The sequence below is a fragment of the Heptranchias perlo genome, chromosome 5, assembly GCF_035084215.1.
Source record: "Heptranchias perlo isolate sHepPer1 chromosome 5, sHepPer1.hap1, whole genome shotgun sequence".
Lineage (NCBI taxonomy): Eukaryota > Metazoa > Chordata > Chondrichthyes > Hexanchiformes > Hexanchidae > Heptranchias > Heptranchias perlo.
The window spans coordinates 26,462,552-26,480,387 of NC_090329.1; the positions used below are offsets into that span (position 1 = coordinate 26,462,552).

Genomic DNA, 17,836 nt, shown 5'->3' on the forward strand with positions numbered 1-17,836 from the left:
TTGGCAGAGGGGGAGGGAGGGGGGTTTGGCAGAGGGGGAGGGAGGGGGGTTTGGCAGAGGGGGAGGGAGGGGGGGTTTGGCAGAGGGGGAGGGAGGGGGGTTTGGCAGAGGGGGAGGGAGGGGGGTTTGGCAGAGGGGGAGGGAGGGGGGTTTGGCAGAGGGGGAGGGAGGGGGGTTTGGCAGAGGGGGAGGGAGGGGGGGTTTGGCAGAGGGGGAGGGAGGGGGTTTGGCAGAGGGGGGAGGGAGGGGGGGTTTGGCAGAGGGGGAGGGAGGGGGGTTTGGCAGAGGGGGAGGGAGGGGGGGTTTGGCAGAGGGGGAGGGAGGGGGGTTTGGCAGAGGGGGAGGGAGGGGGGTTTGGCAGAGGGGGAGGGAGGGGGTTTGGCAGAGGGGGAGGGAGGGGGGTTTGGCAGAGGGGGAGGGAGGGGGGGTTTGGCAGAGGGGGAGGGAGGGGGGTTTGGCAGAGGGGGAGGGAGGGGGGTTTGGCAGAGGGGGAGGGAGGGGGGTTTGGCAGAGGGGGAGGGAGGGGGGTTTGGCAGAGGGGGAGGGAGGGGGGTTTGGCAGAGGGGGGAGGGAGGGGGGTTTGGCAGAGGGGAGGGAGGGGGGTTTGGCAGAGGGGGAGGGAGGGGGTTTGGCAGAGGGGGAGGGAGGGGGGTTTGGCAGAGGGGGAGGGAGGGGGGTTTGGCAGAGGGGGGAGGGAGGGGGGGTTTGGCAGAGGGGGGAGGGAGGGGGGTTTGGCAGAGGGGGAGGGAGGGGGGTTTGGCAGAGGGGGAGGGAGGGGGGTTTGGCAGAGGGGGAGGGAGGGGGGTTTGGCAGAGGGGGAGGGAGGGGGGTTTGGCAGAGGGGGAGGGAGGGGGGTTTGGCAGAGGGGGAGGGTGGGGGGTTTGGCAGAGGGGGAGGGAGGGGGGTTTGGCAGAGGGGGAGGGTGGGGGGTTTGGCAGAGGGGAGGGTGGGGGTTTGGCAGAGGGGGGAGGGTGGGGGGTTTGGCAGAGGGGGAGGGTGGGGGGTTTGGCAGAGGGGGAGGGTGGGGGGTTTGGCAGAGGGGGAGGGTGGGGGGTTTGGCAGAGGGGGAGGGTGGGGGGTTTGGCAGAGGGGGAGGGTGGGGGGTTTGGCAGAGGGGGAGGGTGGGGGGTTTGGCAGAGGGGGAGGGTGGGGGGTTTGGCAGAGGGGGAGGGTGGGGGGTTTGGCAGAGGGGGAGGGTGGGGGGTTTGGCAGAGGGGGAGGGTGGGGGGTTTGGCAGAGGGGGAGGGTGGGGGGTTTGGCAGAGGGGGAGGGTGGGGGGTTTGGCAGAGGGGGAGGGTGGGGGGTTTGGCAGAGGGGGAGGGTGGGGGGTTTGGCAGAGGGGGAGGGTGGGGGGTTTGGCAGAGGGGGAGGGTGGGGGGTTTGGCAGAGGGGGAGGGTGGGGGGTTTGGCAGAGGGGGAGGGTGGGGGGTTTGGCAGAGGGGGAGGGTGGGGGGTTTGGCAGAGGGGGAGGGTGGGGGGTTTGGCAGAGGGGGAGGGTGGGGGGTTTGGCAGAGGGGGAGGGTGGGGGGTTTGGCAGAGGGGGAGGGTGGGGGGTTTGGCAGAGGGGGAGGGTGGGGGGTTTGGCAGAGGGGGAGGGTGGGGGGTTTGGCAGAGGGGGAGGGTGGGGGGTTTGGCAGAGGGGGAGGGTGGGGGGTTTGGCAGAGGGGGAGGGTGGGGGGTTTGCAGAGGGGGAGGGTGGGGGGTTTGGCAGAGGGGGAGGGTGGGGGGTTTGGCAGAGGGGGAGGGTGGGGGGTTTGGCAGAGGGGGAGGGTGGGGGGTTTGGCAGAGGGGGAGGGTGGGGGGTTTGGCAGAGGGGGAGGGTGGGGGGTTTGGCAGAGGGGGAGGGTGGGGGGTTTGGCAGAGGGGGAGGGTGGGGGGTTTGGCAGAGGGGGAGGGTGGGGGGTTTGGCAGAGGGGGAGGGTGGGGGGTTTGGCAGAGGGGAGGGTGGGGGGTTTGGCAGAGGGGGAGGGTGGGGGGTTTGGCAGAGGGGGAGGGTGGGGGGTTTGGCAGAGGGGGAGGGTGGGGGGTTTGGCAGAGGGGGAGGGTGGGGGGTTTGGCAGAGGGGGAGGGTGGGGGGTTTGGCAGAGGGGGAGGGTGGGGGGTTTGGCAGAGGGGGAGGGTGGGGGGTTTGGCAGAGGGGGAGGGTGGGGGGTTGGCAGAGGGGGAGGGTGGGGGTTTGGCAGAGGGGGAGGGTGGGGGGTTTGGCAGAGGGGGAGGGTGGGGGGTTTGGCAGAGGGGGAGGGTGGGGGGTTTGGCAGAGGGGGAGGGTGGGGGGTTTGGCAGAGGGGGAGGGTGGGGGGTTTGGCAGAGGGGGAGGGTGGGGGGTTTGGCAGAGGGGGGAGGGTGGGGGGTTTGGCAGAGGGGGAGGGTGGGGGGTTTGGCAGAGGGGGAGGGTGGGGGGTTTGGCAGAGGGGGAGGGTGGGGGGTTTGGCAGAGGGGGAGGGTGGGGGGTTTGGCAGAGGGGGAGGGTGGGGGGTTTGGCAGAGGGGGAGGGTGGGGGGTTTGGCAGAGGGGGAGGGTGGGGGGTTTGGCAGAGGGGGAGGGTGGGGGGTTTGGCAGAGGGGGAGGGTGGGGGGTTTGGCAGAGGGGGAGGGTGGGGGGTTTGGCAGAGGGGGAGGGTGGGGGGTTTGGCAGAGGGGGAGGGTGGGGGGTTTGGCAGAGGGGGAGGGTGGGGGGTTTGGCAGAGGGGGAGGGTGGGGGGTTTGGCAGAGGGGGGAGGGTGGGGGGGTTTGGCAGAGGGGGAGGGTGGGGGGTTTGGCAGAGGGGGAGGGTGGGGGGTTTGGCAGAGGGGGAGGGTGGGGGGTTTGGCAGAGGGGGAGGGTGGGGGGTTTGGCAGAGGGGGAGGGTGGGGGGTTTGGCAGAGGGGGAGGGTGGGGGGTTTGGCAGAGGGGGAGGGTGGGGGGTTTGGCAGAGGGGGAGGGTGGGGGGTTTGGCAGAGGGGGAGGGTGGGGGGTTTGGCAGAGGGGGAGGGTGGGGGTTTGGCAGAGGGGGAGGGTGGGGGGTTTGGCAGAGGGGGAGGGTGGGGGGTTTGGCAGAGGGGGAGGGTGGGGGGTTTGGCAGAGGGGGAGGGTGGGGGGTTTGGCAGAGGGGGAGGGTGGGGGGTTTGGCAGAGGGGGAGGGTGGGGGGTTTGGCAGAGGGGGAGGGTGGGGGGGTTTGGCAGAGGGGGAGGGTGGGGGGTTTGGCAGAGGGGGAGGGTGGGGGGTTTGGCAGAGGGGGAGGGTGGGGGGTTTGGCAGAGGGGGAGGGTGGGGGGTTTGGCAGAGGGGGAGGGTGGGGGGTTTGGCAGAGGGGGAGGGTGGGGGGTTTGGCAGAGGGGGAGGGTGGGGGGTTTGGCAGAGGGGGAGGGTGGGGGGTTTGGCAGAGGGGGAGGGTGGGGGGTTTGGCAGAGGGGGAGGGTGGGGGGTTTGGCAGAGGGGGAGGGTGGGGGGTTTGGCAGAGGGGGAGGGTGGGGGGTTTGGCAGAGGGGGGAGGGTGGGGGGTTTGGCAGAGGGGGAGGGTGGGGGGTTTGGCAGAGGGGGAGGGTGGGGGGTTTGGCAGAGGGGGAGGGTGGGGGGTTTGGCAGAGGGGGAGGGTGGGGGGTTTGGCAGAGGGGGAGGGTGGGGGGTTTGGCAGAGGGGGAGGGTGGGGGGTTTGGCAGAGGGGGAGGGTGGGGGGTTTGGCAGAGGGGGAGGGTGGGGGGTTTGGCAGAGGGGGAGGGTGGGGGGTTTGGCAGAGGGGGAGGGTGGGGGGTTTGGCAGAGGGGGAGGGTGGGGGGTTTGGCAGAGGGGGAGGGTGGGGGGTTTGGCAGAGGGGGAGGGTGGGGGGTTTGGCAGAGGGGGAGGGTGGGGGTTTGGCAGAGGGGGAGGGTGGGGGGTTTGGCAGAGGGGGAGGGTGGGGGGTTTGGCAGAGGGGGAGGGTGGGGGGTTTGGCAGAGGGGAGGGTGGGGGGTTTGGCAGAGGGGGAGGGTGGGGGGTTTGGCAGAGGGGGAGGGTGGGGGGTTTGGCAGAGGGGGAGGGTGGGGGTTTGGCAGAGGGGGAGGGTGGGGGGTTTGGCAGAGGGGGAGGGTGGGGGGTTTGGCAGAGGGGGAGGGTGGGGGGTTTGGCAGAGGGGGAGGGTGGGGGGTTTGGCAGAGGGGGAGGGTGGGGGGTTTGGCAGAGGGGGAGGGTGGGGGGTTTGGCAGAGGGGGAGGGTGGGGGGTTTGGCAGAGGGGGAGGGTGGGGGGTTTGGCAGAGGGGGAGGGTGGGGGGTTTGGCAGAGGGGGAGGGTGGGGGGTTTGGCAGAGGGGGAGGGTGGGGGGTTTGGCAGAGGGGGAGGGTGGGGGGTTTGGCAGAGGGGGAGGGTGGGGGGTTTGGCAGAGGGGGAGGGTGGGGGGTTTGGCAGAGGGGGAGGGTGGGGGGTTTGGCAGAGGGGGAGGGTGGGGGGTTTGGCAGAGGGGAGGGTGGGGGGTTTGGCAGAGGGGGAGGGTGGGGGGTTTGGCAGAGGGGGAGGGTGGGGGGTTTGGCAGAGGGGGAGGGTGGGGGGTTTGGCAGAGGGGAGGGTGGGGGGTTTGGCAGAGGGGGAGGGTGGGGGGTTTGGCAGAGGGGGAGGGTGGGGGGTTTGGCAGAGGGGGAGGGTGGGGGGTTTGGCAGAGGGGGAGGGTGGGGGGTTTGGCAGAGGGGGAGGGTGGGGGGTTTGGCAGAGGGGGAGGGTGGGGGGTTTGGCAGAGGGGGAGGGTGGGGGGTTTGGCAGAGGGGGAGGGTGGGGGGTTTGGCAGAGGGGGAGGGTGGGGGGTTTGGCAGAGGGGGAGGGTGGGGGGTTTGGCAGAGGGGGAGGGTGGGGGGTTTGGCAGAGGGGGAGGGTGGGGGGTTTGGCAGAGGGGGAGGGTGGGTGAGGGTGGGGGGTTTGGCAGAGGGGGAGGGTGGGGGGTTTGGCAGAGGGGGAGGGTGGGGGGTTTGGCAGAGGGGGAGGGTGGGGGGTTTGGCAGAGGGGGAGGGTGGGGGGTTTGGCAGAGGGGGAGGGTGGGGGGTTTGGCAGAGGGGGAGGGTGGGGGGTTTGGCAGAGGGGAGGGTGGGGGTTTGGCAGAGGGGGAGGGTGGGGGGTTTGGCAGAGGGGGAGGGTGGGGGGTTTGGCAGAGGGGGAGGGTGGGGGGTTTGGCAGAGGGGGAGGGTGGGGGTTTGGCAGAGGGGGAGGGTGGGGGGTTTGGCAGAGGGGGAGGGTGGGGGGTTTGGCAGAGGGGGTTGTCGGGGGGGTTTGGCAGAGGGGGTTGTCGGGGAGGGTGGGGAGAGGGAGAGGGAGAGGGAGGGTTGGCAGGGGAGAGAGTGGGGGGGAGAGGGGGTTGTCGGGGAGAGAGTGGGGGGGAGAGAGGGGGTTGTCGGGGAGAGAGTGGGGGGAGAGAGGGGGTTGTCGGGGAGAGAGTGGGGGGGAGAGAGGGGGTTGTCGGGGAGAGAGTGGGGGGGAGAGAGGGGGTTGTCGGGGAGAGAGTGGGGGAGAGAGAGGGGGTTGTCGGGGAGAGAGTGGGGGAGAGAGAGGGGGTTGTCGGGGAGAGAGTGGGGGAGAGAGAGGGGGTTGTCGGGGAGAGAGTGGGGGAGAGAGAGGGGGTTGTCGGGGAGAGAGTGGGGGAGAGAGAGGGGGTTGTCGGGGAGAGAGTGGGGGAGAGAGAGGGGGTTGTCGGGGAGAGAGTGGGGGAGAGAGAGGGGGTTGTCGGGGAGAGAGTGGGGGAGAGAGAGGGGGTTGTCGGGGAGAGAGTGGGGGAGAGAGAGGGGGTTGTCGGGGAGAGAGTGGGGGAGAGAGAGGGGGTTGTCGGGGAGAGAGTGGGGGGAGAGAGAGGGGGTTGTCGGGGAGAGAGTGGGGGAGAGAGAGGGGGTTGTCGGGAGAGAGTGGGGGAGAGAGAGGGGGTTGTCGGGGAGAGAGTGGGGGAGAGAGAGGGGGTTGTCGGGGAGAGAGTGGGGGAGAGAGAGGGGGTTGTCGGGGAGAGAGTGGGGGAGAGAGAGGGGGTTGTCGGGGAGAGAGTGGGGGAGAGAGAGGGGGTTGTCGGGGAGAGAGTGGGGGAGAGAGAGGGGGTTGTCGGGGAGAGAGTGGGGGAGAGAGAGGGGGTTGTCGGGGAGAGAGTGGGGGAGAGAGAGGGGGTTGTCGGGGAGAGAGTGGGGGAGAGAGAGGGGGTTGTCGGGGAGAGAGTGGGGGAGAGAGAGGGGGTTGTCGGGGAGAGAGTGGGGGAGAGAGAGGGGGTTGTCGGGGAGAGAGTGGGGGAGAGAGAGGGGGTTGTCGGGGAGAGAGTGGGGGAGAGAGAGGGGGTTGTCGGGGAGAGAGTGGGGGAGAGAGAGGGTTTGTCAGGGAGAGTGGGGGAGGGAGTGGGGGAGAGAGGGAGGGTTGACTGAGTGGGAGGGACGGGAGTGGCAGAGTGGGCGTATGGGTGGGAGGGAGGTGGGATTGTGGTGAGAGGGAGGAAGTGGGCGGCAACTCCATTAAAGGTGCAAACCCTGAGTGATTAGTCATCGTCTATAGTAGCAATGGAATGGTTAGAATAAACCCAATGAGTCTGACGGGTGGAGGGTGGGCTCTGCATTGATCGTGACTTTTTAAACAGCATTCACTTCTTTTCTCTCGTTGACCAATTGACCTCCTACTTCCCCCCCCCCCCCCCCAACTTGGCCCTTAGGCTGAGTAGGACTGTGGCAATATCCTCCAGCAAACGCAATGGGTAAGGAGAAGATCCACATCAACATTGTCGTGATTGGACACGTAGATTCTGGCAAGTCCACCACCACTGGACACTTGATCTACAAATGTGGCGGCATCGACAAGCGAACCATCGAGAAGTTTGAGAAGGAAGCTGCCGAGGTGAGAAAACAAGGAAGATCAACTTTCCATGGTTGTTACTGATGTGCCTCTGGAAGGTTGGCTTGTACAGTTCTGTAATTAAAGACCCGATGAGCATGACTGAATGTTGTAAATGCCATGTAGGATACTTAACAAACTGTATCGTAATGAAACTTGTCTTTTTTTTAACCCTCCCGCTTCAGTTGTATTCATCACTGCAACTAGACACGAAGTTACTGTTCTGTTTTTGTGGACCCAAGCTCTTGAAAAATGAGAATGAAACTACCAAAGTGAATGGTAGGCTAAATTCTGAAGAGCATTCAAGATGTTGCATCTATGCTGTAGATTCAGCAGGATTTGCGCTTAACTATCTCCCTTTCTCCACTCATTCCTACTAAGCTTTATTAAACAGCAAGCAGTTAATGTGGCTCAGATTTTTCTGGCTTTTGGGTGGGAAGAAAATAATCCTTTGAGTACAACAAAGCTTTTATCCTATGACCTGCAAAATAGGTATCGTTTGATGATCAAAATTAATTTCCTTTTGTTGTAAAAGTCATAACTAGAATGAGAAGTGTATCCATACCCATGTTAAATTTGGGCTTAGAAATGCTAGAGTGCTCAAAGGGTTAAATTGCTTATTGGTTTTGCATGGTTGGAGCATTGAATTACCAGGATCCCTACATCAGCATGTTACTATGGTTGTCCTGTTTGTGCATTTGCTTTCTCTAGAGAAGTGTCTGAATAGAATATCGTGGAGTAGGTTGTACTTCAAGGGTAGTAATTGGGTTAAACTTTGACTGACATTGTAGTAGTGTGGCCTTCAAATTATTTAGACTTTTATATTAAAAAAATTGCATTGTTGCTAAGCAAATTTGAGAATTAGGGCAGCTGCACTGTTTTGAACAGTAGGAAAACTATGAAAGCATATTATTGCTAGCCTTATTTAAAAATGGTGTTACTTAATGATTATGCATGGCTGGGCTTTTTAATGGTATACATAGCACCTTCAAACTGGTCCCTGAAACATTTATGCTGTCTCAGGTTAGGTACAATAGTAGGTATTGTTATGTGCTGACTGCTGCCAAGGAAATAGCCTGGGTACTGCAGCTGCTTTGAAAATAATAACCAGCAAAGTTAAAAAAAATCAACATGACTGGCAATTTTAATATGATCATAAAATTGCATTATTAGTACTTTTTCACAGGAGTCACCGATCCTGTGATTTTCATTCTCTTCAGTTATAACTTGCGTCCTTGAGGCTGATCTGGAATAAAGAATTTAAAAGTACACTTCAAATGCTTGAGGTGCATTTATAATTTGGATCCTCTCAGAATTTCAGTGTTCAACTCATGTACATGATATTCAATATAAATTGCAAAGCCTCACCTAAACACTGCAAATGGCATACGCACAGCTCTATAAACAACTGATAGCTAGGCTTTACAAGCTGAATGCATCCATTTGCAGTACTCACCAGGAGCTTTGTAACTCATTAAAAGTACTTGTATATGGCTTGAATGTGAAAATTGAGTCACTCTAAATTATAAATGCAGGTTTAATTTACTTCACATCTGAATCAATTAGTGCACTTCTTGTGAAAGAAGGAAGCCATTTTAGATCACCCAGGCAGCAAAGCAAAACTGGCATCTACAATGGAAATGCATTTGGCATAGTTGCAGTTCTTGGCTCCTGCTGTCATTCTCCTCTTGCCTAACCTCCCCCATGCCCAAAAACCAAATTCCTTGGGACACCAATACATCTGCTGAACTTGGTTCCCGGAGTACCTTCTTGCCAAAATTCACAAGGGACAAATGAACCAAACCAAGAGAAAGGACACGCTATTTCCAGTAACCCTGCCCATCGAGCCCCAGATACAACAACCCGTGCAACTCCCAGATGGCAGCTAGACCAAATGCAAAATCCTCAGCATGAGCATTGGTACCAATGATTACATCCCCATGATTGGTTCCTGATTTTTATTTAAAAAATTGTGACCACCATTGCCAATTATTACTGACTACACATTGTATAACAGCTTATGCCAGTAAAGGATATCTTTCCTACCTGGTGAGCGAGAGCGAGAGCGAGAGAGAGAGAGAGAGAGAGAGAGAGGAAGAAAGATAAATAGGAACAAATCTTAACCTGTATTTCCCAGCAGCTAGAAGTGTCATTGGAGACCTGTGAAGAGGTAATGTGTACACACAACCTCCTCACTAATCTACTCTTGTATTCTGCAGAAAGGGAACGGGAAAGGAAGGTGTTTTAGTGTGAGTCACCAATGCAAAAATGCTTGGCTTTGTGGTCTGATGAGTCTGTTTGAGAAAACAACTATTTGTTGTGGCTTCAGCACATGAAATATTGTGACCAGTGCTGATGTAGAAATCTACTATTAAAATACTGGAATGCACTGCCTGAAAGGGTGGTGGAAACGGATTCAGTCGTGGCTTTCAAAAAATAATTGGATAAATACTTGAAGGGAAAAAATTTGCAGGGCTACGGGGAAAGAGCGGGGGAATGGGACTAATTGGATTGCTAACAAGGAGCCAGTGTAGGCACGATGGGCCGAATGGCCTCCCGTGCTGTCACCATTCTATTAAGCGTTTAACGTGCAGCATTGATTGATCTGCACAAATAAGGCTTGCTTTACAATGTTGACTTCAAAACATGTTTTCTTTTTAACAGAACTCATAAGTATGCTGGAATTATGTCCCCATATAGTTTCAGCATTCTGTATTAGCTTGTAGTAACTATATGTTTAGTATTGCACAATTAATTGCATTTTATTCTTGTAGATGGGCAAGGGTTCCTTCAAGTACGCCTGGGTGTTGGACAAGTTGAAGGCTGAACGTGAACGTGGTATTACTATTGACATTTCTCTCTGGAAATTTGAAACCAGCAAGTATTACATTACCATTATTGATGCCCCTGGACACAGGGATTTCATTAAGAACATGATTACAGGTACTTCTCAGGTAGGTACAGGTGAAGTCAGAGTTGCCGAAGTAACATTTTGGAAAAACATGGCAATAAGTGAATAAATGAATCTTAACCTGTATTTGTAGGCTGACTGTGCTGTACTGATAGTTGCTGCTGGTGTCGGTGAGTTCGAAGCTGGCATATCTAAGAACGGCCAGACTCGGGAGCATGCCCTGCTGGCCTACACTCTGGGTGTGAAGCAGCTAATCGTTGGAGTGAATAAGATGGACTCCACTGAACCACCATATAGCCAAAAGAGATATGAAGAGATCGTCAAGGAAGTTAGTACTTACATCAAGAAAATTGGTTACAATCCAGACACTGTGGGATTCGTACCAATCTCTGGCTGGCATGGTGATAACATGCTGGAGGCTAGTGCTAATGTAAGTAACTTCGGGGTCTGTCGGGTTTTCTGTACTTTGTTTATTGGTTTGTAGCAATCTTGTGCATCCTCTACAGTGCTGCCAGTAATGGTCATCCTGACTTTGGCAGTGTTAAAGTAAGTGAGGAGATTGTCCCTTCCAAGATGCAGGTATGTACCTAATTTGGCCACTTTGTTCCTATGGAATCTGCTGCAATATAAAAGGGACATTCCATGGACTACGTTGCAATTTTTCAATAGGAAGAAAACATTTGCGATGTGTTTTTTTACACAGATGACTTGGTTTAAAGGTTGGAAGATCAACCGTAAGGAGGGTAATGCTAATGGAGTTACTCTGCTGGAGGCTCTGGATTCTATCTTGCCACCACAGCGACCAACAGAAAAGCCCCTTCGTCTCCCTTTGCAAGATGTCTACAAAATTGGTGGTAAGTGTCTGAGTTTGGAATATTGTCAAATGAAGGATGAAAGTAAAATTTATTCATTAAAATCCAGTTTTTTGATAGAGAAATGAATGGTGGATTTTTCCTTGTACAAAAAAAATGAAATCCCTCAAGGAGGTGGCCAGAAAGCTAGAAATGACCATCGGACATTAAAGGCTTGGATGCCCTTATTAAAAATGGGAGGGTGCCCAGTCACTCTTTTATATATACGGTATACTATTTTAAGCCTGGGCGAATTAGTTTGTTTCACATAAACATTGCATTCTCTAATTGTAGAACTATGAGATTCACCAAAACGGCAACTCAAATCAATTAAAGTTGATTAAGTATAAAAGTAGCTTATCTTTTATAAAAGGCAGTCAGCAAACCTGTAATTGTGACAATAATTAGTCTTGTGGCTGCCCGATGGGTCAAAGTAAGTAAGATGTATACCACATTCTTGCATTGTATTACGGGTAGTGGCGGAGAGGAGGTAACAACCTTTAGAAGCAATATATTTGATCTGTATGATCACTGACTCATGATTGCATATCTAACCACTTACTAAGTAAAAGTGCGGCCTTTGGGTCTATGGTCACTATTCGATGTACGTTTGTTCAGAAACAATTTGTACGCAGTGGTGCTGATAAACTTTGATCTTGCTGGGTGCTAATCTGGGTTGGCAAACTTGGAATACTGATCTTGTTCTCTCTAGAATGTAAACTAAATGAATTTTTTTTTCTTGCAGGTATTGGTACTGTACCAGTGGGTCGCATTGAAACTGGTGTTCTGAAACCTGGAATGGTAGTTACCTTTGCACCTGTTAATGTAACAACGGAAGTAAAGTCCGTTGAAATGCATCACGAAGCCCTGACTGAAGCTATGCCTGGTGACAATGTTGGGTTCAACGTCAAAAATGTGTCTGTAAAAGATGTCCGTCGTGGCAATGTTGCTGGGGACAGCAAGAATGATCCACCAATGGAAGCTGCCAACTTCACCTCGCAAGTTAGTGATTGTCATTTATTGTCAATTATCTCGGGGTTGATACTGTTTGTTATTTGTCTAGATTAGTGGTGGGACTAATGGCTTTGGTCCCGATAAAGGAAAACTGTTCTGTAGTTTCTTTTTAGAGTTTTTTTCTTAAATTTTTTAATAAGTTTGAATCAAGGTGCTGCTTAAGATAGCAATTGTATGCTTTCTGGAAAATGCTTCAGTCCTAAAATTGTATTACACTCACAGACTACAAATTCACAGTCAGAATTGTGCATATGAAAGCAAAAGATTACTTGGTAATTTATATATAAAACTTAAATTGTAGATATATGCTAGTGTATTTGTATAGCACCTTTAACAGAAAAATATCCCAGTACAGTAACTTTGAAACCCAATTTCATGGTTTATTACAGGTAATCATCTTGAACCACCCAGGCCAAATTGCTTCTGGCTATGCTCCTGTCTTGGATTGCCACACTGCTCACATTGCTTGCAAGTTTGCTGAGTTGAAGGAGAAGATTGACCGCCGGTCTGGAAAGAAGCTGGAAGACAACCCCAAGTTCCTGAAGTCTGGGGATGCCGCCATTGTTGAAATGATTCCTGGCAAGCCCATGTGTGTTGAGAGCTTCTCTGAGTACCCACCTCTGGGTAAGTAAAACCACACCCTGGATGAATAGATATTTCACTTGATATCCCTGCTGTTGCATCAACCTTGAAATTAACAAGTACTCTTTAAATATTGCAGGCCGTTTTGCAGTTCGTGACATGAGGCAGACTGTGGCTGTTGGAGTCATTAAGGCTGTTGAGAGGAAGGCGACTGGTGCTGGCAAAGTCACCAAGTCTGCCCAGAAGGCTCAGAAAAGCAGATGAATTCTATATCTGTCAGCTGCCACTTCAGTCTCCTCAGTTGGAAGCGCAGTTTTAGAACGGATGATCACAGTTTACCATTTAAGCTCCATAATAAAAGACTGGTTAATGATTAAAATGCATCGTAAATACTTCAGAAGGAAAGGATTGTGGACCATTTTATTAATCTTATGTTGTGGCAGTTTTAAGTTATTAGTTTTAAAAGCTGTACTTTTAAAAGGAAACCAATGCCTTGACCAATAATTCTGTCACAGAAATTAAAGCTGTTAAAAACATATATGGAATCAGTTCTTTTTCTCAATAGAATAAACATTAGTTTTCCTAAGAACTTTTTACACCAGTTATAACTTCTGAAAGTGCCTTAGGTTTTACTTTGAAACATAGGAACAGGAGGAGGCCATTCAGTCAGATGCTGGCTGATCTGTATCTCAACTCCATTTACCAGCCTTGCTCCATATCCCTTGATACCTTTACCCACAAAAATCTATCCATCTAAGTCTTGAAAAACCTTGTACTTGTATGACTATTAATTTGTCACAAGATAAATGTCTCATTTGGTGCTAAAACTAATACTTCTGAATAACTTTGGTTGCATTGTGAAACGCTTCAAATTGGCTGGTTGGAAACCATTAAGTAAAAGCCCTTTTATATGTGTTGCATTCATCTTGCGGGACAAGCTTATCTTTTCAGAGGTTTTGGCTGTTCCAAAATATTGCTAATTTACATGGGCCTTGGTCTGTTTGATTTGATCTTAACTGTTTTTGATACAACTGGGTATATCCTAATGTAGGTGGAGCATACATGTATAAAGACTGTAGGATTCCATTGTACCTCCTTTTAATGCGGCGATGTCTCTATTTTCCATGGCGGGTAGAGTAGAGGTCAAATATTTTGACTCCCTTCACTTATGGGGTCAGCTGAAAAAAAAATGGTGACATGAAGCTCAATAAGCTTTCAAGGCAATGGAGGAGTTTATGTTGATGTATCCTGCTTACTATCAAGTCCAAAGAAAGAAGTTCTTTGCACTAATGAGTCAAAACTGCCTGATCCTTGAAGGAGTGCAGAGGGCGATCGACAATTGGATGTCGATCTTTTTTCGGGTACAGTGGATGAACTTTGTACACCAGCAGATCCACAGATTGGTGATGGAGTCTCCCATCAAATCAACTGATGAGTCTCTGTTGCGGTTACGCTGATGGGAGAAATCAGATCCTGGATGCACAAAAGGTGTTGAAAGTCGGATCCTGGATGTACAGGGGGCATTGAAAGCCAGATGAGACAGATAGGGGAATAGCCTCGTGTGCCAGGAGTTTAGCAGCCAGACCCTTGCAGCCTCAAATTGATTCAAACCGACCTGGCAGACGTGCTGCCGTCATGGTCTGTCGGTGGCTGTATCGTGCCAGGTGTTGAGATTAAGATTCCAAGGTGGCCATTAGTGTCTTTGCTGTTTCTTGTGCCTGCGTTTGTTGCGATATCCAGACTGCAGCTGGCTATAGAAGACACTTTGGGGAATTCGATAATCCTGCATATGAACGATGTAATGCGACCAACGCAACTGGACCTTTTTGATTGTGGCCTCTATTCCAGTTACAGTGCAGTGCTCGAGGACATCAGTGTTAGACACTCCGTGCTGCAGTTTGATGTCAAAGTCTCCACTGAATCCACAGATGGGTGCAGCTATAGCAGAGGATATGTGTATATTTTATGGTGGTAGATATTCTCTTGGTAGGCTGTAGGAATAAAAATGAGGAAATGTTATTTATCTCACTGATACTATTCCACTCTCCCATTGCCCATGTAAAATGTGCCCTATCACAAACTCAACCCAATCCACTAATTTTTCAAGGTAAGCCTCCAAGAAGACCGAGATTGGACATTTCTCTTTGCTTCTTGAGAGTAATAATGGAAACAATCCAGTATCTCAACCTGCATACAATTCCACTGGTCGGATTAACAGGTGACTTTTCCATTGGTGTACACTGGGTTCCATTTTATCATCTGTATCTTGTAACATTCAATCATAGAATCATACAGCACAGAAAGAGCTATCCAATTAGTCCCACAAATTTTCCCCTTCAAGTATTTATCCAATTCCCTTTTGAAAGTTATTATTGAATCTGCTTCCACCACCCTTTCAGGCAAAGCACTCCAGACTATAACTTGCTGCGTTTAAAAAAAAATTCTCGTAGCCTCTGGTTCTTTTGCTAATTACCTTAAATCTGTGTCCTCGACCCTTCTGCAACTGGAAATGGTCTCTCCTTATTTACTCTATCAAAACCCTTCATGATTTTGAACACGTGCAGTTGGGGGTAAGGGTGGGTAGTTCATTGGCTGTAAAGTGCTTTGGATCACCTGTACAAATGCAAGCTTGCTCTTTTAGTTTCTTCTAAATTGGGTCGGATTTTAAAGTTTGCTAATCAGCTCTCTGATTTTGGGACCTCAATGCATCAGCTGCCTACATATGGCAACAGTCATCCTAACGTCCTGAGTTGCAGCCTCTCGATTTTCTTTTCTACAGTGAAAAACCACTTCAGTTTAAAGAGTTCATCTTCATAACTAGATCTCCTAATTTCAAGTTGGTCCTTTCTGAACTGTCGACAATGCATCAATGTCCTTTTGAAAATGGGCGGAGTGCAAAATTGTGCACAATAATCTAAATGTAATATTTCAAATGGATGATACAGGGTGTCAGCCTTGGCTCAGTGCTCGCGCACTTGCCTCTGAGTCAGAAGGTCGTGGGTTCAAGTCCCACTCTATAGATTGGTGCACAAATTCTAGGCTGATAGTCCAGTGCAGAACTGAGGGAGTGCAGCACTGTCGGAGGTGCTGTCTTTTGGATGAGATGTTAAACCGACGTCCCGTCTTCTCCTTCAGCTGAACATAAAAGATCCCACAGCATTATTTCAAAGAGGAGCAGGGGAGTTCTGGCCAATATTTATCCCTCAACCAATATCACTAAAACATATCTGGTCATTATCTCATTTCTGTTTGTGGGAGCTTGCTGTGCGCAAATTGGCTGCCGTGTTTCCTACATTACGTTAGTGACTACCCTTCAAAAGTACTTAATTGGCTGTAAAGCACTTTGGGACTTCCTGAGGTCTTGAAAGGCACCAAATGAATGCAAGTTCTTTCTTTTAATCAAATGCCCTCGAGCTGAATCCTTGTATTTCATTCACTCTATTGATAGCTTCCCACTGATTGGAAATGTTCAGTGAACCTTCAAAAATGTTTCACCTGTGAAGTTTTATGTCTTCTGCAAATGTAAATTAAATTCACTGTATAGTCCACATACCCTATTCTTTACTTCCTCAAAGACCTGCAGTAGAGTCATGAATTATTGCTTCGAAGCCTCTGCTGAGCACTTATCATGGGCTTTGTATTCTTTAGATAAATGGTGATAACCTGCTGCAGAATGCTCTTGAGCATTTTCCTCCTGTGGATGGGAGGTTAACCTGTCCAAAGTGTCCAGATTCAGGCAAACTTTTAGATATTGGGAAAATATTTGCCAGCCCACAGTCCTTAGGTACAACGGAATCTGTAAAAATATTAACGATAGCCTGACCTACTCTTATTTTGTTGTTCATTCCATTCTAGGTATCCTATAGATATAGTTAAAACCTCATTAGGGTGAGACTCTGCTACTGGTGCAGTCTCACTCGCTGTGACCCACACACAGGTCAAAGAATTGGGAGCAGAGCCTTAACGGCTGCGAAATGAGTGCCACAAATTGCTGCACTGACCTTCGCAGCCAATTCTCCGATCTGCTCCCACCAAATGAGACTGCACTGGAAGCACAGCTACACAATTTTGCGGCATTCATTTCTTGTTTTAAAAATAACGGGGAGATGAGTGAGATGGGAAAGAAATCATTTGTATGGGTTATGTATGCAAGAGGAAAAAAGAAGGTAGTAGAAAGCTTACGGCTAAGGTGAAGGAACATGCAGGACTGGGGATAAATACCTCTTCAAATCACATTTAAAAAAACAAAGTAACTTCAAGGCTGAAATCTAATCCTGGGGGCACTAAATTGGACGTGCAGCGCCTGTTGTTTTGGCGCGACAAGGCCTCTTCAACATCCAAGATGGCGTCTTGGATGCGCATGCATGTTTCCAGCGTGACGTGCGCCAGATGCCATCTTGGTATAGGAGTTAGCGCAAGCACAGATAACGAACACTGAAATCATGTAAAGTAGGGAGAAAATGGCTTCAATCAGTGTGCAACGCTGATTTAAAGTGATAGACACCATTTTGGGACTTAACGCTCAACTCAACGCACAGTCTTAACCCCGACCATCTGAACGTGTCTTAGGGTGCCTGAAGAACATCCACCAGGGCTATTCAAAGGGACCGTGCAGGATTTACCAGTTAGTGGCTGGATTATTACTTCTGGCTGCCGAGACATTTGTAACTGTTTTTGGAGGTCTTCTACACTTAAATACTAGGACACGGGGACACAGCCTAACATTTAGAGACAGGACATGCAGGAGTGAAGTTACGAAATGCTTCTACACGCAAAGGGTGGGAGAAGTTTGGAACACTCTTCTGCAAACGGCAGTTGATGCTGGTTCAATTGAGAATTCTAAATCTGAGATTGATAGATTTCTGTGAACCAAGGGTATTAAGGGATATGGGGCTAAGGCGGGTATATGGAATTGGGTCACAGGTCCACCCTGATCTGATCAAATGGTGGAACAGGCTCGAGGGGCAAAATGCCACCGCCACTTACTACCTCCTGATATGTACCAGCTTCTCCTGCAAGAAAGCGGGACATGTGTCTGGTTGAATAGTTGCCAGTGTTTGTGGCCTGTGAGTTGTGGGTGGACGGCTTGCAACGGTGGTAATGTGTAAGGGTGAGAGGGTTGAGTAAGGATTGAAAGAGTTTGTTGGTATGTGGGTGATGGGGGGGTGTAGTGCGTGGAGCAATGGATGCGGCTAGTTGGTAGGAGACGCCACTTGACAGTTGACCTCATTTACCTTGACCACTCATATCAAAGCATTGAACTTCTTCCTGTACTGCATCCATGTTCATGATGCTGTGTCCCTGGCATTGACTTCATCCCCTACTGCCTCCCACTACCTTTTGGGTGTATGTCTGGAGGGCTCCTTGCTCCGCCCCCCACCCTACGGATATAGGATGCCCCTCCTTCTGTCCACCTCTTGCACCAAGGCCTCTGGTGCATCACCTTGGTGCACGGAGTCTCAGATCGGCAGATTGGTGAGGTCAGGCATGCAGATTGGAGGATGTGGAATTTAGTGGTGCACAACCTTTATTCAATGTTTTAAGATAACTCATTAGTATGTAAAAAGAGGGATGGGACCCACATCTGTGCTTTACGTGTGCGATGTCTGATCTCCGTTCAGACTCCGTGCAGATAGCAGGCTGTTGTATTCAGCAAATAACAGTTGTATTCAGCAAATAACCAGCT

The 17,836-nt window shown here is 52.2% G+C and overlaps 1 protein-coding gene across 2 annotated transcripts in view; it reads left to right on the forward strand.

The window, feature by feature from the left end:
* Nucleotides 1-12,686, forward strand: part of LOC137321664 (elongation factor 1-alpha 1) — a 39,394-nt gene extending 26,708 nt beyond the window's left edge. For both annotated transcript variants that reach the window (XM_067984166.1, XM_067984168.1), the window contains exons 2-8: nt 6,614-6,795; nt 9,567-9,746; nt 9,837-10,133; nt 10,407-10,557; nt 11,300-11,556; nt 11,958-12,192; nt 12,290-12,686. In XM_067984166.1, coding sequence (XP_067840267.1) covers nt 6,652-6,795; nt 9,567-9,746; nt 9,837-10,133; nt 10,407-10,557; nt 11,300-11,556; nt 11,958-12,192; nt 12,290-12,414 — 1,389 coding nt within the window. In that variant the 5' untranslated portion in view covers nt 6,614-6,651 and the 3' untranslated portion in view covers nt 12,415-12,686. The remainder of the gene's footprint in view (nt 1-6,613; nt 6,796-9,566; nt 9,747-9,836; nt 10,134-10,406; nt 10,558-11,299; nt 11,557-11,957; nt 12,193-12,289) is intronic.
* Nucleotides 12,687-17,836: the final 5,150 nt, after the last annotated feature.